The 24648-nt window shown below is 36.2% G+C and overlaps 3 protein-coding genes across 5 annotated transcripts; 1 reads left to right on the top strand and 2 right to left on the bottom strand.

Moving 5' to 3' along the window:
* Window positions 1-2142: 2142 nt before the first annotated feature.
* LOC122275253 (protein ROOT PRIMORDIUM DEFECTIVE 1) lies at window positions 2143-4268 on the top strand. The gene has a single exon (XM_043084234.1). The coding sequence runs from the start codon at window positions 2597-2599 to the stop codon at window positions 3872-3874; it is 1278 nt and encodes a 425-aa protein (XP_042940168.1). The 5' UTR covers window positions 2143-2596; the 3' UTR covers window positions 3875-4268.
* Window positions 4269-15143: 10875 nt separating this feature from the next.
* On the bottom strand, window positions 15144-17712 carry LOC122276286 (large ribosomal RNA subunit accumulation protein YCED homolog 2, chloroplastic). Of its 3 annotated transcripts, none has more exons than XM_043085891.1 (7): window positions 17443-17708; window positions 16895-17071; window positions 16282-16371; window positions 16086-16175; window positions 15767-15847; window positions 15626-15671; window positions 15144-15534 (listed from the first exon to the last, which is right to left on the bottom strand). In XM_043085891.1, exons 1-7 carry the CDS (start codon window positions 17587-17589, stop codon window positions 15446-15448), a joined length of 720 nt encoding a protein of 239 aa, XP_042941825.1. In that variant the 5' UTR covers window positions 17590-17708; the 3' UTR covers window positions 15144-15445. The 3 variants fall into 3 exon arrangements, with proteins under 3 accessions (XP_042941825.1, XP_042941827.1, XP_042941826.1); XM_043085893.1 differs by having other exon boundaries at window positions 16895-17063; window positions 17443-17586; XM_043085892.1 differs by lacking the exon at window positions 16086-16175 and having other exon boundaries at window positions 17443-17712.
* Window positions 17713-18286: 574 nt separating this feature from the next.
* Window positions 18287-24471, bottom strand: LOC122276287 (protein COFACTOR ASSEMBLY OF COMPLEX C SUBUNIT B CCB3, chloroplastic). The gene is made up of 3 exons (XM_043085894.1): window positions 24355-24471; window positions 24164-24207; window positions 18287-18907 (listed from the first exon to the last, which is right to left on the bottom strand). The coding sequence occupies exons 1-3, from the start codon at window positions 24395-24397 to the stop codon at window positions 18365-18367; spliced, it is 630 nt and encodes a 209-aa protein (XP_042941828.1). The 5' UTR covers window positions 24398-24471; the 3' UTR covers window positions 18287-18364.
* Between the last annotated feature and the right edge of the window lie 177 nt (window positions 24472-24648).

Consider the following 24648-nt stretch of genomic DNA (forward strand, 5'->3'; position numbering starts at 1 on the left):
CCTTTTAAACCTTCCATACCTAATCTTGTTCTTTCAATTCCTTTTTCCCTTCCTCTATCTGTTTCTACAGATTTTACTCCATCTATAGATTTTAATTCCCATCAAAATAATTCCTCATATCCTCAAATTCCAGCCCCATCCCATACTCTTCGAAGGTCATCAAGGTCTCATAAGCAACCACAATACTTGCAAGATTATCATTTTAACTTGGCTTCATTTCAGCATCCACTTCATCAATCTTCCCTGAATGATGGTACTGTTTCTGCACAAATAGGTATTAAATATCCTCTTTCTTCTTGTATCTCTTATTCTAAACTTTCTCCATCTCACTTAGCTTTTACTTTAGGTACTTCATCTCATTCTGAGCCTAAATCATTTTCTCAAGCCATTAAAATTCCTCATTGGAAAAAAGTTATGTAAGCTGAGATTTCTACTCTTAATGAAAATAACACTTGGACCTTAACTACACTTTCTCCTGGAAAACATCCTATCGGTTGTAAGTGGGTCTATAAGTGCAAACTTAGGTCAGATGGTACTTTAGAGAGATACAAGGCTAGATTAGTAGCCAAGGGTTACACTCAATAAGAGGGGATTGATTATTTTAATACTTTCTCCCTTGTGGCAAAACTCAGTATTGTTAGATGTTTACTTGCTCTTGCTGCCTCTCAAAATTGGTGTTTGCAGAAGCTTGATGTCAATAATGCATTTCTTCATGGAGAATTACATGAAGAAGTGTATATGGCGATGCCCCCTGGTTTTGCCAAACCCAATGATACAAGGGTTTGCAAGCTTAATAAGTCCCTATACGGGTTAAAACAAGCTTCTAAGCAGTGGTTTTTCAAATTTTCCACTACCTTATTGCTTATGCATTTGTTCAATCAAAGTCAGATTATTCTCTCTTCACTATGATCTCGGGTTTTTCTTTTATGGCTCTCTTGGTCTACGTGGATGATATTGTTATTGCTAGCAATAACTCCTTTTCAGTTTCTGCCCTCAAGTCCTTCATAGATTCTAAGTTCAAGCTTAAGGATTTAGGAAATCTTAAATATTTTTTAGGACTTGAGTTGCTAGAAGTTCCACTGGTATATCTATTTGTCAGCGTAAATATGCTTTGGAACTTCTCTCAGATTCAGATTTATTGGCTGCTAAACCTGCCTAGTCTCCTATGGATCAGACTTGCAAGCTGTCGAAGGAAGATAATAATGTGTTGGTTGATCCTAGTTCATATAGAAGGCTTATTGGTCTTCTTATTTACTTGACAATACCTCAGCCATATCTTTCCTATGCTGTGAATACATTAAGTTAGTTTTTAGACAAGCCATGTCAATCTCATCTTTATGTAGCAACTCAGGTAATGAGATATGTGAAGCTGAAACCTGGACAAGGTCTTTTCTTTTCCAACTCATCTTCTCTTTGGTTAAAAGCCTTTTATGATTCAGATTGGGGTAATTGCCCTGATACTAGAAGATCAATTACTGGTTTTTTTATTTTCATTGGTGATTCACTTATTGCTTGGAAATCAAAGAAGCAAGTGAAAGTGTCTCGTTCATCTGCTAAAACCGAGTATTGTTCAATGACTGTTACTTTTTGTGAACTCAAATGGCTTACAACTTTACTTTAAGCCTTTCCAATCTTAGTAAAGTCTCATGCTGTGTTGTATTGTGAAAATAAGGTTGCTTTGCACATTGCTGAAAACCATGCTTTTCATGATCCAATAAAGCATATTGAGATAGATTTCCGCCTAGTTCGAGACATGCTTCAAGTCGATTTTATCACAACTTTGTATGTATCTACACAGTTTTAGTTAGCTGACATTTTTACTAAATCTCTTGCTCATGACAATTAAATTTTCTTGTTAGCAAGTTGGGTCTCCTCAGTTTGTATAGTCCAACTTGAGAGAGTCTAAGTTGGGTTTGGATATTGAGTTGAGTTGAGTTAAGTTGAGTTGAATTGAATAAAATATTATTAGAATATTAGTTTTAAATATTATGAGTATGTTGGGATTTGAAAAAATTAAATTTTTTATTATATTTTATATAGAAATTAATATTTTATAATGTGTACGTGTATAGTCTCGAGCAAAGTATATAAGTTAGATTTTTTTTTATGTACAGTAAATAACTTTACTTGTAAGTCGAGAACTTCAACGTACAGAGCATTTTTCTCTTGGCTTTCTTTCTCTCTCTTTCGTAATCCTATAATTCCAAATTCAACATTCTGTTAGTCGGTTTGAAGAAGTCGCCGTCGAATGAGGGTGAGCTCATCGCATATGATTTGGGAAAGCCAGCTCGTAAGTTGAAGAAGGGGTTCACGGGGGCCAATTTCTTCCTAAAGCCAATTCATGCCCTCTTTGGTCATTTCGTACTGCAGGATGGAGGGTGTGGCCTGAGCGTTAAAAAACTCGCTGAGCCGCTGAAGAACAGAATTTTCGCCCCAATAATGAACCAATTTCAATCTAAAAAGAGTTTCTTGGCTAGAAACCCAAACGGGGTCTCAAGTCCCTGAATGAATGGAATAGTGATCAGTGGTTCCTCAGCTTAGTTTCACTCTCTCCCGTTGATTCTCCATTCTGACTGCGAAAGTATACTCGAATATCATGAGGGTCTTAGATAGGTACAGGCTCACCATCTTGCAATTTACGCCATTTACTCTGCCTTTCACGTGGCCGCAAAAGCTCAAATTTGGTCCATTCAATTCTTTCACTCAGAAGAGGTTCAAGAAACCAGTAATCTCTGCCCGAACTCGCTTGGAGGACCGAGTCAGGGACCCCAAACTTGACAAGCTCGTCACCTCCATAAAAAAACTCAGAACCATCTTCAACCTGCTTGAGCTAATGTTGCAAAGAAAACGCGGTCCCTTCGTTTCCGTACAGTTGATGTCCCGGTGGAGGAACATCGTTGGACTAAACATCGCCTTCGGCGGTTTTATTAAAAAATACCCACACGTGTTTGAGCTGTTTACGCATCCAATTAGGAGGAATTTATGCTGCAGGATTAGGCAAAAGGTAAGAGTTTTGATCAGGGAGGAAGAGAATGCTGTTAAAGAATGTGAGTTGGAAGCAGTATGCCGCGTGAAGAAGTTGTTAATGATGTCGGTCAGTGGCACTGTTCGTCTTCATGCTTTGAGGTTGGTAAGGACGGAATTGGGTTTGCCCCGGGATTTTCGTGACTCGATTCTTGCAAAGTATTCGGCTGATTTTAGATTAATTGGTTTGGAGGTAGTGGGATTGGTTTGCAGGGATGAGAATTCGGGAGTTGCCCAAGTTGAGACCTGGAGGGAGAAAGAGTATAGAGAGAAGTGGTTGAGTGAGTTCGAGACCAAATACGCATTTCCTATTAATTTCCCGACTGGGTTTAAGATCGAGGCAGGCGTTAGAGACAAGTTGAAGAATTGGCAAAGGCTACCGTATTTGAAGCCGTATGAGAGGAAAGAGGTAGTTCGGGTTCGAACTTGTGGAGGGATGGAGCGGTTTAAGAAGAGGGCAGTCGGAATTCTTCATGAGTTATTGAGCTTGACGGTGGAGAAAATGGTTGAAGTTGATCGCTTAGCTCATTTCCGAAGGGATTTTGCCATGGAAGTTAATGTGCGCGAACTACTTCTTGAGCATCCTGGAATTTTTTACATATCGACGAAAGGGAATCTACAAATGGTTTTTCTTAGAGAAGCATATTGCAAAGGATATCTGATTGAGCCCAACCCAATATATGTTGTTCGAAGGAAGATGTTGGACCTTGTCTTGCAAGGGTGTCGAAGTACTGGAGAATTTGTCGCTGAGAAGGAAGTCAAGGAGGCTAATGATTCTTTAGTCTGTAGAGCTGATGGTGAAGGTGAGAGAGACGGAGACTGGGTTATTCCAATTGTGGAGAGTCTTTGACAAAGGAAATCCTTACAATAGTGCAGGCGAAATCAATTATTAAATTTGAAGAAGCACTTCACTGGAGGTAGTGAAAGTGATACTTGCATTAAGGGTTAGTCGAATTTAACCATGTGATGATTGACATTTACTAATACATGGCAAGTGGTCTTCTTCTCTCTAAATGAGTCAGATGATATCCTTCGTGGACCTCAAGAAGGTTGCCTCAAACAATGGACCACCTAATACGACTAGTTACTCCCCGCGAAAAATATCGATTTTGGTAAGTTGCATCTCCTTGAATTCTTTTGTCTCAAGTGTGTTTATTTGGCTTGGATGTAGTGGTATCTCCTGATTGTTTCCCTAAACACCTGTTTGGCGCTGAAGAACCTGTATTCTTAATTTCATTGGTTAACTCGTGACATCTTCTTGGGTTTTCTTATGGTTCATATCACAAGAATTTAGCACTCGCACGAAAAGTAGTGGTGCTTTCCTGTATGCTGAATAGTGTTCTCTATAGAAACAATTTTGTCATCAGTAATCGTTATGATCCCCATATGTCTCATGTGCTGCCTTTAAATGGAGAGAAATGGCAAGAGCTTTGAAGATCGGGAACCTTTTTTGGATGAGCTTTAAGAGATTCTTTATTCCTTCCAACACATTTTTCTGTGCATCTGTAATTGTTCTCAACGGGGCTACTTTTCCTGATTTCCTCTGTCCATTTGGAGTCCTAACTGTTTCTAGTTGTTCTCTTTGTATACTTCTTGGTCTCTCAATTACGTCTATTTACCTCTATTAATAAAATTTTATTTTACATTTAAAAAGAAAAGAAAAGAGATGCCAACATCTTAGAATTCACAACGGCTTCTTTATTATATTCTTCAAAATACATCACCAAAATTTTTTTATTTTATTTTACATTATGATTTTTACAATACACCATATATTAACTTATTTATTTTTTCTTTATATTACTTAAATGTGTTTTTTAATTTTTTTATTTATTTCAAATATTCCTTCTAACTACTAATAATATATTCAGATAAACGATATTTGTAATATCTTTCTATATATAATGTCATATTTAAATTACTTTAAAAAATGAGAGTAAAGCTATAAATATATATACACGCATTCCAACGACTTTGGCTAGTGTTTTTTTCTCTAACCATGAAATAATGCATGATGTCTTGATCATTTTCACTGGCAGTAAATTTAGTTTAAACCAAACAAACCTGGTTTGTTCAGAGAAAATTAATTTAATTTTTAGTATCTTTCAATGCATCTATTTGATCCAGATGCCCCACACTTGATCGAAAGGCTAGTCTTATTATTGACATCCAAAACTTCTGCTTGTATCAAATTCAAAGACAATATAAACGGAGTGCTAGAGTGTAAATGAGAAACAAGAGAGTGGGGTTATGTGAAAGTAATAAAAGTGATAAAATGAAAATAAGATAAAAGGAAAAGGATGATGAGATGGGAAAGAAATAATAAAAAATTGTTTAGAAGAATGAACATTAAGCATTACATGTAGCGAGTTTACAATAGCGGAATGAAAAATAGAAATAGAAATAGAATAGATATGAAAATTTTTAAACATAAGTCCACACACAATACACCACATTTTCTTTTTTATTTTTTTCTTTTAGAAAATGTTTGGTATATGTATAATGAGTAGAAGAATTCAATTAGTTTAAGAAGAATAAACTCAAAAATATTTTAAAAAAATAAAAAAAAAATGTAGTGTGAGCTTATGTGTAGCAAAGCTCGATAGATATATATTGGAATGGACTTTTGATCATCTTTCTCTATATTCTACAAAAAATTATATTTTACAAAATCCACTGTGAATGCTCTGCTATATTTCTATGTGTCTATTTGTATGCCATCATTTGGAATAACTACTCTACTTCAAAACTAATGCAGAACACGATAAATCACGAATTCAGACAATTAAACATGTTAAATTTTGTGTCTGTCTCCAAGGCTACAAGTGTGATAATTCACTACTCGGATATTCTAATCTTTGCTTATTCGAGTGGTCTAAAAACATCTCTAACTTGCATTGAGGAATGACAATTCGTGTGTCGTGATAAGTTATAAGTATTAAACTATATGAATCAATTTGGCTACGATGCATTTAATTGTAGTGGTGCAAAGATGGCACAACAGGTTTGGTAACTTGGCTGCGGTGGAAAGATGCTGTGCTTCACGGTGGGCTACGGTTTGCTTCCCGCCGAGGGTGGCGACGTGGAGGGATTCGTCACGCAATTTGGATGTGTCTAGGACGTGGGCTGTGAGCTTCTCACTGCAATCGGATGGTTTATGATGCCATGAAGGGCATGCCTTGGTTGGTTCCAGGGCCGGCTCAATGCCAAAGGTGGCCTTTAGGCGAAAATTTCAAAAACATTTTTATATTTTATTATCACAATTAAATACTCCATTGAATAAAAATGTTTTAAAACATTTAAAATTAATTATTCAAGAGAAATACTAAACCCCTCGATAGACGGGTCCCGATAGTGTATCTCAAATTTTTTTTTTAATTTTTTTTATTTAGTGATTAAGGAATTATTTTTTAGTGATACTGTGAATTTATAAAAAAATATTTAAGAAAAAAAAACTCAAAAAGATAAAAAAAATTGACTTTTCTCAAACTCAGCTTGTGCTACATTCCCAATGGATGTAGCACTGCTCATTATTCAAACCTTGTTAGATAAAATAATTAGTTATCAATTTTTTGTATTGGATTAATTTTAAAAGTATAATCATTTTTCTAATTCTCCATTAAAAAAGTTAATCAAAATAAAAGTAATTTTCAGAATATTTTATTTTCATGTGTCTGTCCAAAGTTATATATATATATATATATATATATATTCCCTTTTACAATGCCACAGGTAGAGTCAGAGAGCTAAATCCATAACATTCTTTATTTGCTTTTTAACTTTGGCCTCCTTTCTTTGTTTTTTAAAAAGAAAATAACAAAACATTTTTTGAGGGGCCTTATTTGGGGTAGTGGCCTAAAGCATTGGTATTAGATTAGTCCATCTCAATCTTTAAAATTTGATTAATATGTAACCCTTTTATTTTTAGCCAATCACTCAAAACTTGAAATCTATATTAGATTAACCATCACATTCTCTATAATAATAAAATATTATTTTTTTATCATTTATATTTTTTAATTAATTTTTTATTTTATTTTCATAATCTCTGATAACCTACAAGAATCATATTCATTTTCATTGTCATAATCCAACAATCTATAAAATAAAAATTATATATGTATATAGATGGTAAAATCTCATTTGCAAATAAAAATATCATATATACAATCCAACACTGCTTATAATACAACATTTATCTAATCTCACCTCCATGAAAAATTTGTCAATTCCAGTGACATTGAATGCGCCATCCCCATTGATAAGTTGGGTTGAGCAAGAGCCATCACTCTTTTTTGAATATCAATGACAAAAATAAATAGGTAAAGGCTTTTTAAGCTTCAAATTTATCATATAATTGATTTAGCAGGAAACCAACTAAATTGCATAAAACCTTTCCATTATCATCACAAGCATTGTTGTGAATGAAATCTAAGAAGACAGATCTGGCACAACAATCCTCTCTTATTTACAACAATCTAAAAAGATCTTTTCTTATTCCAAAAGTATAGCCACTTTAATCTAAACAACCTTATTGTGCAAACCATCTCTATGTACATCATTTCCTTCCTATAATAGGAAAGTTAAGAGTGATTATCCACTAGGCCTTAAACCATTGTTATCTTCTACCACCAACTAAATAAACAAAGCGACAGGGCTTGCTGTACTGGAGAGAAGGAGAAGAGGGGAGCAGCCGTGCGGGAGAGAAGGAGGGAAGAAGAAGAAAGGGCTGTAGGAAAGAAGCTTTGTGCGCAGGGTTTCTAGAATATAATAAAAAACATATTTGACGTTGCTACAGTGCACTTCATATTTGACTAGTATAATAGAAGTACTGTAGCTCATATCTTAGATGATTTTAGTTTGACTCATTCAATATGGGCCAAATGTAGATGATATTGGCTCAAGCGGGAGATACAATGGCATTTGGCTAAGTCAATGCCAGTACTCTTAGGTAGCTATTGAGCCACCCTTGGTTGGCTCATAGTGGAGAACGTGTTAGATTGGTTGAGAGTCATAGTGGGACTTACAGTTCAGTGCAACTATACATAGGGGTTGTTGCTTTTGTTTGCATTGTGCGCATATGATGAATGTGTGTATATAGGTAATGAGGCAACCCTAAGGAAGAAGATGATAGTTTACAAGTTAGGTCAACTTCATGGATTAAACCCATGGGTCCTAGGCTAGGTTTCTTTTCCCTAGGGGTGCTACTTGCATCCCTCGAGGCGCGGGGTGGGGTTTGCCCCCTCGGGATTAGGCCCTACCCCTTGGGAACGGGACCTCTGTCCAGGTGCAAGAGGGTGGATTTGGACCCCCAATCCATCGATCCCCCGCCATCCACATCCCACCCAAGTTGGAAAACAATAAAAAAAGCCAAAAAATTAAAAAAAAAAAAAAAAAAAAAAGAAGAAGAAGTACAAAACAAGTAACAAACGACAACAAATCTCTAGATCCATCCCTAAAATCCACAAATTTATCATCCAACAACAAATCTAAGAAATTACAAAGTACAGACAGGATGGCACATGGAAAAATAAAATAAAATTATGGCCACAATACATGGCAATACCACAACATGATCGTGGGTCTAAGAAAAAAACTAGATCATGAATGGCTGTGCAAACAAACAAATGGCCATTCATGGTCGTGGTTCCATGGCCACGCTTCAAGAATGAGACGTTGAGAAGAAAATCAAAAATTAAAAATATGAAAAGGAGGAGGAGAAGGAGGAGGAGAGGAGGAGGAGGAGGAGAGAAAGAAGAATTAGCGGAATGAGAGAGACTGAGAAAAAAGAGAGGAGAGGAGAGGAGAAGCAGCAGAGGGAGAGAGAGATAGAGAGAAGAGAGAGAGAAGTGAGGACAAATGATTTAGGGTTAGGGTTTTACTTTTATACTTAGGAGTTTGTTATATATATATATACACACACATAGGTATTTATGGATCATGCTAAATCCACCGAAAAAAGCCACCTAATGTGTAAAATCTTTTTTTCAAACATTTTTTAAATCCCCTTAAATATTTAAAAAAAAATAAAAATAACAAATACATTAAAAAACACTTCATTAATCATTAAGTAAAAAAAATACACCAACTCTTTCTCTATCTAAAATGAGTTCCTTTCTATCTCTCCCTATAGGTGAGATAACCTCCTCTTCATAGTATTTCCTATACGTTTTATTTCAACATCAACAATTAACTTTATACTTTAGAATAGTCAACACAAACACCCAACACACAGATAATCAACACACAAACAACCAACGCGAAGAACACCATCATCCAACCACAAAACCAGCACCAAACACCCAAATCAGAACCTCTCCAAACACCAACTCTCTGAAAATCACAAAACCACCCAGAATTTAAAACAACAATGTCATCACAGTACCCAGAAATAGACAAACTGATCTCCCAAGTTGTAGCTCTAACATGGAATGATCTAAAACTTAAACTAGAACCAAAAGCAGCTAGGAATTTTTCAAATCTTGCTCTAGTTGGGAAGATAGTATCCTCCAAGCCCCTCAATAGATAGACATTTCATGCCACCATAAAGTAGTATGGAGCTTTGCAGTTGGTCTCATCATCGAAGATATAGAGGTAAACACTTTCCTTTCTACCTTCTCTACAAACCTAGAAAATGAGAGAGTGCTGGAGAACAAGCCATGAAACTTCAAGGGGTTCCATATGGTTCTCAAGCATTGGCCTTCACGCTTAGCATCAATGAGATCCCCCTATACCTATCAATCTTTTAGATACAAATACATGCCCTACTATTAGAAATGCTAACCAAGCTCAATACAACAAGAATAGGACAAGTAATAGGGAACTTGATAGAGGTGGATTTTGCATTAGTGTTTGGGGTAGCTCTAAGAAGATACATCAAAATCAAAGTGGAACTCAATGTCCACAAGCCATTACCAGAAGGTTTTAATCTACCTAGACCAAATGGCACAATAAATAGGATCTTCTTTAAATATGAAAAGCTATCGGAACTTTGCTATATGTGTGGAAGGTTAGGACACATTCAACAAGCCTGTCCAGATGTTATTAGCAAGCAAGACAATCGACAATATGGTCAATGGATGAGAGTATCTAATGGAGGAAACAAAAGAGGTAACCCTTTTGAATTTCAATATCAAGCATAGAATACCACTCCTATATGCATGAGACAAGTGCTGCCTCCAGTAAGAATTGGCAACTCAAGCGTAGATAGTCAAGTAGAATTATACAGAGAAGAGCAAAGATCAACTAGGAAAGAAGTAGCAGAAGCAATCCAAACTCAAAAGAAAAAGGGAAAATGTATCAAGAATAAGGATCTTCATCAGCAATATCTCCAGAAAGCAACAAAAGAATTCTCTCAACTTATTGAATTCAAGTCAGCAACCAAAAAGTCAACATATACAAGAAAGTCAACAAAGGCAGAGGAATGTGACATGTGGAGAACTTTTTTCTTATGCTTGGGACAAGGAAACAAAAGTCTTCAATGCAGCCCACATACAGTGCAAGTGCAATCTACAACATCAGGAAGGCCAAGTACAAACAGGCTTGCCTTCGAGCCAAGAGTAACTCACATCATTTTAAACTCAGCCACATAGAGCCCCCACCCTCAAAAGAGTCCAAAACACATTTAATTCAGCCCACACTCTATTCCCCATGCTACAAACCGTCAATTCCAGAAGAGGAAGAAGTTGGGCCTCAAACAAGTCCTTTTATTTTCAAAAGGATCATAGTCCAATTTGAGTAGCTTTCTGGTCTAATCCATCAGCAAAGCCCAACCCTTCCACTACTGCTAAGTCCCTCAGGAAAGGCATGCATTGCAATCAGGAGAACAAAAAATCAAACCACAAATGAAAGCCAAGGCCCAATCAAACCCATCCCCATCAAAGTTAGAAATGCACTAAGAAAGAACATGAAGCCTCTCTTCTTTATAGAAGCACGGCCATGTGCACTTAGAGATATAAGACCAGTAATCTCACTCAATTTGAACAAATCTCACACACCAAAAACAAAGTTGAATAAACCAAAAGACAACCAACCAACCTCAATCAATTCAGGAAATATTACAAAGAAGAGGGTATCAGAACATCCTAAAAGAGATGTCCCACTGAAAAAGAGAGAAACTTATGCAATGAAGAAGGATATAACACCAACAGTATTTGAAGGGAAAAAGAAGGCAAGTCCACTAGCAAAAAGTCCAGGAAGCTATAAAGAGGAAGATCAACCATTAGTACTATACTTGTACAAAATCAAGAAAGTAGGCAGTCAGTCATGGCAAAATCAATAGCAGCAAAAAGCGATACTCCCCTATCAGAAGCCATCATCACAACATAAAGAGAGTTAGAAACTTCAAAACTCTAAAGTTTCTTAATCAACAACAGTCCAATTGGTTGAACTGGTTTTTTCTATAAACAGTACTGAAAATTGTGAAAGGAGACCTCATTACAGCCATAAAGAGTTTCTTCACTTCAGGGCATATGCTAAAGGAGATGAATCATACTAATATTGTACCCATTCCAAAAACTGACTCTCCAAGCATTGTCCATCATTTTAGGTCAATCAACCTTTTTAATGTCAGCTACAAGATCATTGGCAAAATTCTCTCTAACAGACTCAAAAGAGTCATGAAAAAAAATTATTTCTCCATTTCAAAATGCTTTCCTTCTAGGAAAGATAATCCAAGAAAACACCATATATACTCAGGAGGTATTCCATGTTTTGAAACACAAAAAAAAAAAAAGAAAAAAGAGAAAAGGACTCATGACTGTCATATGGAAAAGACCTTTGACTTTATGGAATTGACTTTTCTGTTAACCATTTTCAACTATTTTGGATTTTATCAAACTTGGATAAATTGGATCAAGGAATGTATCACAAAAATCTCTTATTCAGTTGTGATAAATGGGAAACCTCATGTTTTTGAGCATCCAGATCGAGGAATCAGGCAAGGTGATCTTTTCTCTCTATTTCTTTTCATATTAGGCAGTGAAGTTCTCTCTAAAGTAATAGCCAAGCAGGAACAAAATGGGATGATTCAAGGGATCCAAATCAGTAAGAATGGGCCTTGTTTTTCCCATCTACTCTTTGCAAATGATTTAATTCTCTTTGTCACAGCCATAGCCCAAAATGCTCTAGCATTCAAACAATGTCTTGAGACTTATAAATCCTAGTCTGGCCAAAAAATAAACTCAGCCAAGTCCTCCATCTAGTTTAGTAAGAACAGTAAGCAGAACTTGATAAGAAAAGTTAAAAAAATCTTTAACTTTAAGTTGTCCCCCTCAAAAATCAAGTATTTAGGTCTACCACTCAATGCTGGAGTCTCTGAAAAATCATTGTCAAGAAATACTAGAGAAAATCCAAAATAAGCTAGCTGGATGGAAATCTAAGCTTCTCTCACAAGCTGGTAGAACAATCCTCATCAAATCAGTAGCCAGCACAATCCCCATGTCTACCACTTGCCTTCATAAGAAAATCATCAAACAAATTGATAGAGCTTTTATGCAGTTCTGGTGGGGATTTAAAGCTAACAAAACTCACAACCTTACCCCAAAATCTTGAAAGTTTATTTGTCAGCCTAAATCTTTAGGAGGGCCTAGAACAAGAACTGCTACTAACTTCAAAAAAACTCTTTTGAGTAAAACTGTCTGACACCTTATCAGCAAGGAAACAAGCACAAGCAAAGAAATGCTCATTCAAAAATACATGAGAAATCTATCTTGGAACACTACCCCTATAAAACCAACAGACTTAAGATTTTGGAAAAGCATTCTCATACAAAAAGACTTCATTCTCTCGAACATTTGCTTCCATATCAACATTAGGGCAGTGACTAAAGTTTGGTCTGACCCATGGGTATTTTTTCTTAATAGATTCACTCCTAAACCCTAAACACTTGATACATGGCAAGACTCTCAACTAAAAGTCTCTAAACTCATTCTTGAGGAACCAAGGAGATAGAACACAATTCTGCTACAGGCTCTATTCACTCAGGGAACAGTTACTGGGATCCAAAAAACTCATCTAACTGAGCACCAATATCATAATCAGCAGGACACTACAAGATGGTCTCAACACTCATTAGGTCTCCTTATTGTAAAATTAGCTTATGTTGCTATTGTCCTCCAACAAAATGAACAAAACACAACAAACTCCACTGATACATGGAAAAAACTCTGGTTTCTAAAACTCTAAGATACGTTGAAACTTTTCCTATGGAAAGTGTTAAATGACATTGTAACTATTAGGGACCTTCTTAGTAGATATATTACTCTTTTAGAAAAACAAAAGACCTATCATATTTGTCAGCAAGCAGGAGGAAACAACTGAGCACTTATTTCCAAGTTGCTCTTTTACTCGAATACTCTGGAGACAATCACCTTGTCTATTGGATATATCAGCATTCAAACCCTTAGGCATTAGGAGTTGGATTGAAAATATCCTTAACCCTAACAAGCTAAATATCTCAGATAAAAAGCACATCATTTTCAAATTTTTTCTATTGTAGCAATGGATAACATTTGGTTCACTAGTAATCAGAGAATCCATACAAATAGCAGCATAGTAGTAGAACAGTTTGTCAAAAAAAAAAAAAGCCCTTAGATATGTATCAAGAAGATTGCAAAGCATGGGAGTGGAAATCTGCAGAATCCAACTCTAGTAGGAACCCACCAAAATCAGAGGACATCTTCTCCATTACATTTGATGCTGCAGTGAGACAAGAAGGCGGCACATTAGCAGCACTTTGCAGATAAAAAAATAGAGCAATTTAGTTTGTAGTGACAAGATTTGTATGGAGCATTGACCCTAACCAAAGTGAAGCAATTGCAGCTTACATAGGAATCCAAGAAGCATGTACAAGACAGATTAGAAAATTTATCATCGAAGGGGACTCATCAGATGTCATCAAAAATATTAACCACCCCCAGAAAGTAAGAAAATAGGAATCAAAAGGAGTAGTAAGAGATGCCAAATTTTTGCTGAAGGAGCTAGAAGAATGGAAAGCAGTCAAAATACATTGATTTGGGATCGATGCACTCATTCAATTGCCAATGGGCAGAATCCAACAACAAGTTTGGAAAAATCCCTTAGCTACCCTCTTAAAGTAATGTTTTTTTCACTAATGAAGTCATTTTAGGAAAAACAAAAGTACAAAAAAATACAATTGGTACCCTTTATTGGTACCCAATCTCGGTGGGACAAGCATTTCCCTATATATAAATATATATTGGGTTGGGGTATAATGCGGGCGAGCCTAGGCCTAGCCACCCCACCCCCCTCTCCTCTTACTACTTCAAATTTTGTGGGCAGGGCTGGGGAGATGGATAGCAAGCTGGCAGGTGGTAGGTGGGGTATAAAGAACTCTCAAAGATGTAGCTACGTATTCCTAATACTAATTAAAGAATGAACTCATTGATTCATTGAGTTATAGGCTTGACCTGCATTTACTTTAAAGCTGACTGACCAAGATATTGGACTATAAAACCTTCACAAACGATAGGAAAATTTGGGGAAAAGAGTACTTTGTTTGTTAGTGTTTTTGACAGTTTTGATGGTTTTAGAAAGATGAAAAACTGATCCATGGACATGGCTACTCAGATATGTGCTAAAAAGAGTATTAATTCTCTTTGGTCTCCGCACATGATAATTGGAGCCTTTGAGTTTTATTAAGATAGATTACGATGTTGGTAATAGGAAGAGGTGTTAAGAGTGGTTGAGTTGAGGATAAAGAGGCTCACATTTTGGAGTCGATGTTGCTACATAGAAAATCAGTAAGTATATTGTTTTGCTTTAGGACTGAGAGGTTGAGAGTGTAAATGAAGAGGAAGATCTGGAAAAATGGAGGTTAGTTTGCCACATACTGGTTGTCTTTGACAAAGACAAATGGAGAAAGATCACATTGTACTTGAGAAAGATTAGAATAGAATTTTGATAGGCAGTTTGCAAGAACATAACCAAAAATTTAGGTGGCAATCAACTAAAGAAAACAATGCTTCCATTGGCCATCGGTGGGAGAGCAAAACACAGGTTTAGGTGGGTAATGCTTGTTAGAACTTTTCTCAACAATCGACTTTTGATAGGTACTTCATGGCTCTGGGACCATAAAAGAGGAGGATGAGAGCCAAGAGTGAATAAAGGCCGGCATCTCTCTCTTGCATTTCATAGCACCTTTGATCTTTATTTATAGGGTAGTTTACACTCAATCAAAGATTATAATTACAATCAAAATATGAATCAAGCTTACAGTCAAAATATATCAACTATAGTAGAAAACAAAGGGTAATAGCCTTGATCATGATCAGACTGTTGGTGCCAATTCTTTGCACTGATTATGGTGGTTGTTTACACTGATTAGGACTGCTGCTGCTTACTCAAATATTCTTCAAAGCATGTAGTTCTGAAACATGATCAGAATCTCTAAATTAAGCATCTACTTCTTTAAATTGGGATATGAATTCCTCAGCTCCAAGAGTCTAGACCACCTCTTATCAGTAGAACCCACATTTTGTCTATCAATACCTGCAAAGAGTTCATTAAGTGACTGCCTGCCTTGCATTGCATTGCCTATAGTTCAATAGTTGTCAAAACAAAACAAGATTACATTACTTACAATGCAATGTAGGTTCTGATCTCTCGCATAACTCCGAACAAGTATCCTGTAGCATAGATTTTAAGAATCTTTTCCCAAATGACTTGGAATTCAATGCAAGTTTTCTGATAATAAAAAAATTACTCCATATGCAAATCATACTTTTACTGATGTGGTAAGACGGATTGAGTCTTGTACTAGTGAATCCAGGTCCACTTCGTTTCCAGGTTTAACATAGATCACCTGCTAAGGAAAGCCGTGTTAAATCATATATTCAAAAGTCAAAAAGAGAAAAATAAGGAGGGAAAAGGATCATTTCCATTTTGAGTGAAATTGATTGTATCTATTTAGTGCAGAATATGAAATATTTTGATCATTTCACCTTTTGTTGAAAAGAAAAATCACTTAAATACCTCATGTTTTACACTAAATTGTATTAGAGAGAGAGAGAGAGAGAGAGAGAGAGAGCTTAGAGACTTAATGATGGATCATCTCCCCCAATTTCAGGTAGTTGATTTTCACTATTATCCCTGCTTGATGGTAGAACCCATACGTTGAAGGTTGTGTCAATCTATTACAGCATGTGCAGCAGCAGGTTAGTGTCATGCAAGCGTGGCATAATCTTTCCTCTCCAAATAAATTTTACATCTTCTTTTCTTAACAGAGTGAATACGTACCTCTCTGCAGTATGGTGAAGAGCAGATACTACATTTTCTACCGAAGGATGTAAGAATCCTTCCATCGACTGAAAGACCAAAGCTGGCATGCTGGTAAATCCAAAGGGGGAATTATTAGATAGATTCCTTGACTACCATGATATAGCATTTTGGGTTCAAAAAAAAAATATCAAAACATAAATATTTTTTATGCCAGCTGATGTTGCAGGTTTCCATATCACTAGTGTGTGTGATGTATCAATAAATAGGCTTGCAAATATAATTTTCCAATATGTAGTATTGAGCATCAAGGAGTATTTAAGGGCTTATAATCCATATAATGTTCTTGCTTGCCTTTTACCTTTTGCAATAACAACAATTACCACAATGGTGGATAGAAGAATGCCAACACACTGGAATTGGTGAAAAGAAAGGATAAAACCATTGCAGAGCCCTCAAATTTTCCTAACTGATCTGCCCAAAGGAAGAACCATCAGACACATACACCCTAAGCTGCTTCATTTGACATTGCTTTCTTGTTTGGAGTTAAAATTTTCCCTACCTAAATTTAGGATGAACATACAACTAAAACAAATAAAAGAAAGAAAGATGAAAGGAGTGAGAAGAGTATCACCTTCTGGATGCAGAGGTTGATGAAAACTTGCGCATCTTTATGTTCATCATCTTCCACCAAATCTTGCAACCGCAAGTCCCGGAGAGAGAGAAGGTAGTCGCAGTTCCATTTCCCTTGCCATCTCCCATTTGAAGTTGATATTTTGATCAGACGGCGTGAACCCCTGCTACTGTTTTTCTTAATTTGTTGAGAATTGAATAAACAAGTCCAGTACAAAGTGGTCAGGTGAGTGGAGCAAAACTATTGCTTTATGATAGAGACTAGAAAAAGAGAGAATGAAAGGGAAGAAAGGAAGAAGAGAAACATTACTGCTCAAATAGAAAAACAGACAACAGTTTTAATTATCAAGCTATATATATGTATGTACGTATCTACGTATTTATGCTGGTTTGATGTTGGATCTGCAGTTGCAACAGAAACACGCACTCACACAGGAGGAAGATGATTCTGGGATACTTCGCAAGTTCTTAACAGATTGCAGTGAGCGAATTCATATAAAGAAGAAGTATTATTAACACGTAACTGAATCTATAGAGTTTTCAGAATACCAGGGAGATGTCATTTCTTTTTGAAGTAGCTCTGGTTATGGAAAACTGAGATGGGGGGGACTTGAGGGATTTAGCCTTAGCAGCTGGGTGGTGACTGGGACCTGGGTTGATGTTTCTTGCCGATAACAGACGGCAAGCTTCTGCCATCTCTGTCTCTCTCTCTCTCTCTCTCAAAACTAGGCGTTTGCTTACAACCTTATCTTCTTATATAATCCAAAATGGGGGGTTCTTTCTTTCTTAACAGGCTCCGATGGTTGGCTCTTTGGAAGGATAGAACGGAAGGATATTTTAGGTACATATTTGTGCAACGTAAAGGGTTCATTTGTCTCGCAGTTGAGACAAATCATATCCACATATTATATCTATTTATTTCTTTATTTTTATGATTGTAACTAGAAACCTCATAAATTTTATTTGAGTGATCAAGAGACGGACCGCGAGCTATTTGTATAGTAGAAATATCACAATAACTTTGATCATCACTTAAAAGGCTCAAATAGATATGAAAAATGATAATTACAGTTATTGAGTACACAAGCGTCACGCAATTCTTTTGAAAACTCCCATGGTCATTTCTAATTCTCCTCATATATTATGAGAATATAAAAGAGTTCATGTTGTTCTTTTGAAAACTCCCATGGTCATTTCTAATTCTCCTCATATATTATGAGAATATAAAAGAGTTCATGTTGATTGTAACTGAAGACATTTCACCAAATCTAATTAAAAAGTTCCAAGTATTTGATTTCCAAAATGGTTTATTAAACCAAACATTGGAAACCATTAGAGTACGTATAAATGGATAAGAAACCAAAAACACTTCCTAGTACTGTACTCCAAAAGGTGAAAAACTCCCTCATTTCACAGCAGAGAAAAGTAGTTAATATATAAGCATCCTTCATTCCTACATCTTTCGAAAATGTCAGCTAACTTGTTGAGAAAGAAGGACAAGAAGCCCTTGTGGGCCCACCAATATTTCATTAAGAAAACTGATCAATCCGAACCAGACCACAGGAGTTACATCAACTCCGCCAAGGGGTGGTATCAGCTTTCGGGTAGGGATGAGAAGTGGCTCAGTGGGAGCATAGGCTATTACATAGGGGAACTTTCCAACAGGAAGCTTTGGGTACCAGGACATCACTATTCTAATAATGAACAGAAAGCCGAATGCTGGAAGAAAGGGGCCTAGAAATGCAATGGCGAGTTTTGCTGTAGCGGGGTCCAAGTCAGCTAATATCAATCTCTGCATAAAATCTATAGCAGCATTTGATGATGACGTCTCTGGTATGCTGATCTTGAGAAGTTCTGCAACTGTGTACACATCGGATGGCACTCCTGAAAGAGATGCATCTATTTGTGACAATTCATTGCTGGGGAAAGCGACAACTTTCATAAAACACGAGCTACATCGAGCAAGTTGTGAAACCCGATTTGACTTTCTCTTGGTTAGGCTCCTGAAGTGTTCCTGCCACAAGAGAAGTTATAGCCAATATGGATAGGACTTCAATTACAAACAGCATGAAAAGGACAGTGTTCTTTTTTTAACATTTGGGGATGTATCAACCTTCAATGTCCCACCATGGGTATCTTGCCCTTGTGGTTTGTAACAGCCACAATGGGTATATCTGACCTCTTCGTCCAAAGAAAACACTTTATATGCCTCACAAAAGTTCTGTTAACAGTGCTAGAAACAGCCAAGTAAGCAGGATGGGGTCCTTGCCTCTTTCTTTTTTCTTTCTTTCCTTTTTTTTTTTTTTTTTTTTTTTCTTCTTTTTTTTTTTTTTATATATTTTTTATCCCCTTAACAGGTACCAAAGTTAAGGAGCATCCAGGATCAAATAGCCATAAATCATTGAAACTACAAGTTTTGTTTGAGGGCAAACAAGCAGACATACTTCTGCAATTTCTTTGTAATGTGAAGGTACACTAGGGGACTGCAAAAATTCCAGCATTTCTGTGTCTTAAAATAAAGTTACAGTATGAGACAATGGTCAATAATTTGAGATAAAGTCATCATAAAACCAAAAAATGCCATCCTAATAATAAAACCCTTAAGACTTTTCATGAAACCAAATGGACACTAGATTTGAAATCAATTACAGTTTGCTTCCATATGCAACCAAGCAACTAATATAGTAACTAAATTAGCATGATCTTAAATTATTGATACAAGACAAAACAATATGGTCCCAGACGCCCCACAAGCTTCGTCAAGTAATTTTTGTGTGTTGTTTTTCTACATAAATCTATTATAAGGTCTTGTGAAGCCAAAAGTAACGTTTTCTTTTAATGGCACCGGGTGTCGGGGAACAGCATCTCGACTAATCTCGGGGGTGCACAGGCCCTCAGCAAGGAGTTTCCCACAAGTGCACATCGGGTAATTCAAGGGGAAAATCCCCCAATTTGATGGCCCCTAGAGATTGTTTGCACTCAAGAGGATTTGAACCTTAGACCTGGGGGGAGCAAGTAGCCCAAAGTCTTCACCATTTGAGCCAACCTTAGGGGTTATGAACTATGAAGAAAAAAGTAACTAATGATCATTAGTGAAGACAAAAGAAACCTGTTTTGGTTGATCATTAGTGAAAACAAAAGTAACCAATGATCAACTAAAACAGTTTTCTCTTCTTTTTTCATCTACTAATTCATCTAACAAGGTTTACTTTAAAAATCATATATCGCACTTTTGGTTTCTCATTTTAACTTCCAAGTTGAATATGTATAATTATTGCATCGACATAAACAAGCTTTGATGCAGTTAAACACATTGACGCTGTCAATTTGGTTTCAAATTGATCCACTAACTGGTCCCTTAATGAGTTAGTGTCAATAGCTTTTTTCCTGAAAATCAGTCAATGCCTAAATTACTGTGAATTGTGCATCTAAACATATATGACAATGAGTGTGGACATGATCAAGAGAGAAGTCTTGTGTCTCCACCAGTTCACTAATAAACTGATGCTGTACATCTATGTGCTTAATCCTAGAGTGTCGAATGGGATTTTTAAAAATATTTATGGCACATGTGTTGTTACAACACACGGACATAGTGCCTTGTTAAATCCCATAGTTACTCAACATTAGCTTCCTCCAAAGCAATTGAGTGTAGCAGCTTCCCACTGGTATGTATTATGCCTCGACCATAGACAAGGATATTGAGTTTTGTTTCTTACTCATCCAAGCCACAAGATTTCTGCCTATCTATTACTAGCATTAACAGCCCAATCCACATTAGAATAGCCACCAAGGTCAACATTAGAATCTCTAGAGTACCAAACACCTAAGATGTAGAAATCACTTCATGAAGACTGAATGAAACTTGTGATGGAAATCAAAATTTTGAATGAACTTGAACTATACTTTGAATCCATATTAACTCAATTCGGAAAGAAAAGTGAAGATGAAAGCCAGATTAAACCAATCGGGGTCACATCCAATCAGACATCTATTTCACCCCAGGGTTGATTATGCATAGAGTAAGCTGCATGATCGAAGCCATCCTACCAAACCCATCAGGCTACTCCCATTTGTCATTGTGACACATCTTGGTTCTCCATGTACTTGTATTATTTTTACTTCCAAATTTTCAGACAATACTTTTGCAACAGGCCATGTAATGTTTTGTAAACCATACTCGATTTGATACATCAGTGACATCGGGCTGCCTAGTGCTAGATTCCTTTATGCCTTGCTGACGGATGTTTCTATCGATTTTGGAATAGATTTCTATAAGATCATTGTCATTCTAGAAGATTTTCATAGAAACATTACATACGCTTGCCTTCCATTTCAATATCTTACATCCAGATAGCTCTAGCACATCAGGTCCATCTTCCTTGCGGCAATTACCAAGCTAGACATCCACAAGCTATTAGGTACATCACCCTTGAGCTGAGTCTTTCATATCTTTGGAGCAAGTACCTCCCAAGGCTACAACACAGGACAAGGAGATCACATTGATCCTACACCTAAGATGCCTCCATCAAGTTCTTCTGGCTCATCTTCTTCTGCAAGACCTGCATCAGTGACTCTCGAATGGATGTTTTGGCTTGTATGGACCAGAAGCTAATTAGTTTGAAGCAGCTAGTATAATATGGAGCAGTCACTTGACATTCATGACTAGTAGGAGGCTAACGGAAATACTATTGACGTTGATTTTGCTGATGCTAATGATTAATATTGTTGGATTGTACCCTTTGTCATTTTGTGACCAAAAGGGTTCCACTATGATTTGTACAAAGGAGTCAAATAGAGGAGAGTTGAGAGATGAGAGCTGACAATTGGTGTACCCATGTATATTTTTTGTTCTAATATTTCGTCATGCAGAATTTGATTTGAAACCCCTAGGGGTTGGCTCAAGTGCTAAAGGTCTTGCGCTTAGGGGTATGCTCCCCTAGGTCTAAGGTTCAAATCCTCTTCTTGGGTGCAAATAATCTCTACAGGCCATCAGACTATAGGATTTTTCCCTTGAATTACCGAGGTGCACTTGCAGGAAACTCCTTGCTGAGGGCCTGTGCACCATGGGACGCTATTCCCGGACAATCGATGCCAATAAAAAATTAAAAAAAAAAAAAAAACTAATTCGATCTAATGTATTTATTGACATCATGATATCCTTTTTAGATTGATATTTTGATTTTTGCTGGTATATGGGCATTTCTATATATGTTTTTTCTCAATGCCAAGAGGGGATATTGCTAATGTAAAAACATTTCACCTCCCATGAGACACCTGTTGATTGAGTTTGGACAGAAATTTAGTCAGATGCCAAATTGATTACGCTAGACCTTCCATGCACCCTTCAGCTGACCAACACTTGCAATATAGAATTTGCTAGACGCATATAGAATCCTTTGTTGAGCGACATTTTTAGAGGATTTCGCCAGATGCAGTAGAATGTGGTTGAGTTAATTTGCTTGATTGTGTGTTTTACAAGATTTCTTAATCCTATTTTATCCTTATGCCCTACCTATATAAGCTTAATTGTACACGAGTTTTGAGCTTCCTTGGGCACTATTCAACATAGCAAAAATCTTCTTTTTTTAAAAAGAATTTTATGTGATGTTGTCTTGCTCAGACTCATTTATCACGAAATAATCTTTCATCTATTAAGGAAAAATGTTACAAGCCACAACTTAAGAATACGCTATTGAGAAATTGAACAACATAAGTCTCATTTCTCTAGAAAAAATTGCAAATATTGGACACGATGTTCTGCATTTGATCCTTATGGTTTAGCTTTCAGTTTTCATTAGTGGTATTGGAAGCACCATTTTAGTGTCTTACATCAGGACCTATATTTTTGTCCTCATAAGTCAAACCCCTAGGTTCACATTGAGCCGACTATGAAGCAGCCATAATTTTACATTACAATTGTCCAAATGAAATTACACTATGTTGAACACATGAGGTAAAACAAGAAGAAACAAAGAAAGCCTGACAGAATTATAGCAGAAAGTAACCCACAGGGGTTTGACCACTTGGGTGTAAACATTTATAGGGACCATCGGATTGGGGGAAATTCCCCCTAAATTGCCCTAGATGCATTAGTGGAAAACTCCTTGCAAAGAGCCTATACACCCTTGGGATTAGTTGGGACCTTTTTCTCGACACCCAATGCCAATAAAATGAAAATTATAGTGGATGGTGCAACTTAGCAATTTGTGTGGATGTTGAGATGAGATGAAAAATCTTGAATGGTAGTGAAATTGTTTGTGAATAGTAGTGAAATAGTTTGAGTTAAGATATTTTATGGGGTTTTGGGAAAAGAGATAGAAAAAGTTGAATAAAAATATTATAAAGTTAAAATATTGTTAGAATATAATTTTTTAATATTATTTTTGTTTGGAGATTTGAAAAAGTTGATTTATTTATTTATTTATTATTATTATTATTTATTATTTATTTATTTATTTTTTTTTTTGTGTTTTGTGTGGAAGTTTGGGAAAGTTATAATGATTAAATAAAAAAGTTAAAGATTTGAATTTAAAAAGTACTTATGTTTGAGAGATGTTTGGAAGTTGAGGTGAAATGAGATGAAAAATTCCAACATCCAAACGGGGCCTAGGGTTCAAAAATATAAATATGAAAGACCCTAAAAAACTAGAGGACAAAACGAGTGGATAAATATATATGTATATTCATATTACTAGACATCCATAAAAACTTGACTTATGGAATTGGAAATAAAGTACTAATCACTCACCACGATGCAATTTTTTTTATCAGTGACATCGATGCAAATTAAGAAGTTCATAGAAAATTTCACCACATCTGCTTAGCAGAATGAAACAACTTATAAACCATGCAAAGGCAGAATCAAGAACAACATGCAATTCACAAAATTGGCAGTTCAACAATTATCTATATACGCTTGTTTTTTACAAGTTTTTTGGCAAAAGCTGCGTTTTGATACCAAATTGGCTTAGCACAAAGCCTAGGGATGAAAACTCGAGCTACAGCTTGTTTAATGTATCCTCAGTGAAAATATAAACAAAAAAGCATGCCCATTTGAATTTTGAGTTCAATCAGATAAGTTATAAACAAATCACTAAGGGCAGGCTCCAATCGCCGAAGCTGGAAATAAATAAGGAAAGACTGAAACTCTGCATAATAGCTCTATCTTGTTACCTATTCTCTTATGTCCATTTCTAGAAGACTCCTCACAATTTAATATAAAGTATGAGAAGGGGAATAAAAGAAGAAAAAAAAAACTGGCACTTACAGAAATATGGAAATTTCCTCGATTAGATAACACTGCAGGCCATCCTAGGAAAAATTGATGACACAACTCAAAAATAAAAGACATGAAAAACCAACAGTGGAAGCTAATTGAAACCACTAAAATCTTAGGAACATAATAAGGCAGAACTCGCAGAATGGAAAGGCAAAAAGTATAAAACAACGGATAAATACCTTTGATTTGAACGTGATTGAAAAGGGGAGCCGAAGTCGCCATTTTAGCGTCCAGAAAGAGTTCGAGAGCAAGGGGTGGAGGGGACGTTATCTCTGACTTAAGTTAGTAAGTAACCCAGTATGGTATTCGAGCGGGTTTGGGTATGAAGCGGGTTGAGCTCTAGATCCGTTTGATAACCACAGAATAGATAGATACGTTGTGAAAAAGATGAGTTTTGCTATATATAAGTACAGTCGCGTATTAATTTATATACCAATACTAATTTATTCATACTTAAAATTTAAATTAACACT

The sequence above is a fragment of the Carya illinoinensis genome, chromosome 9, assembly GCF_018687715.1.
Source record: "Carya illinoinensis cultivar Pawnee chromosome 9, C.illinoinensisPawnee_v1, whole genome shotgun sequence".
In the NCBI taxonomy this organism is placed as follows: Eukaryota; Viridiplantae; Streptophyta; class Magnoliopsida; order Fagales; family Juglandaceae; genus Carya; species Carya illinoinensis.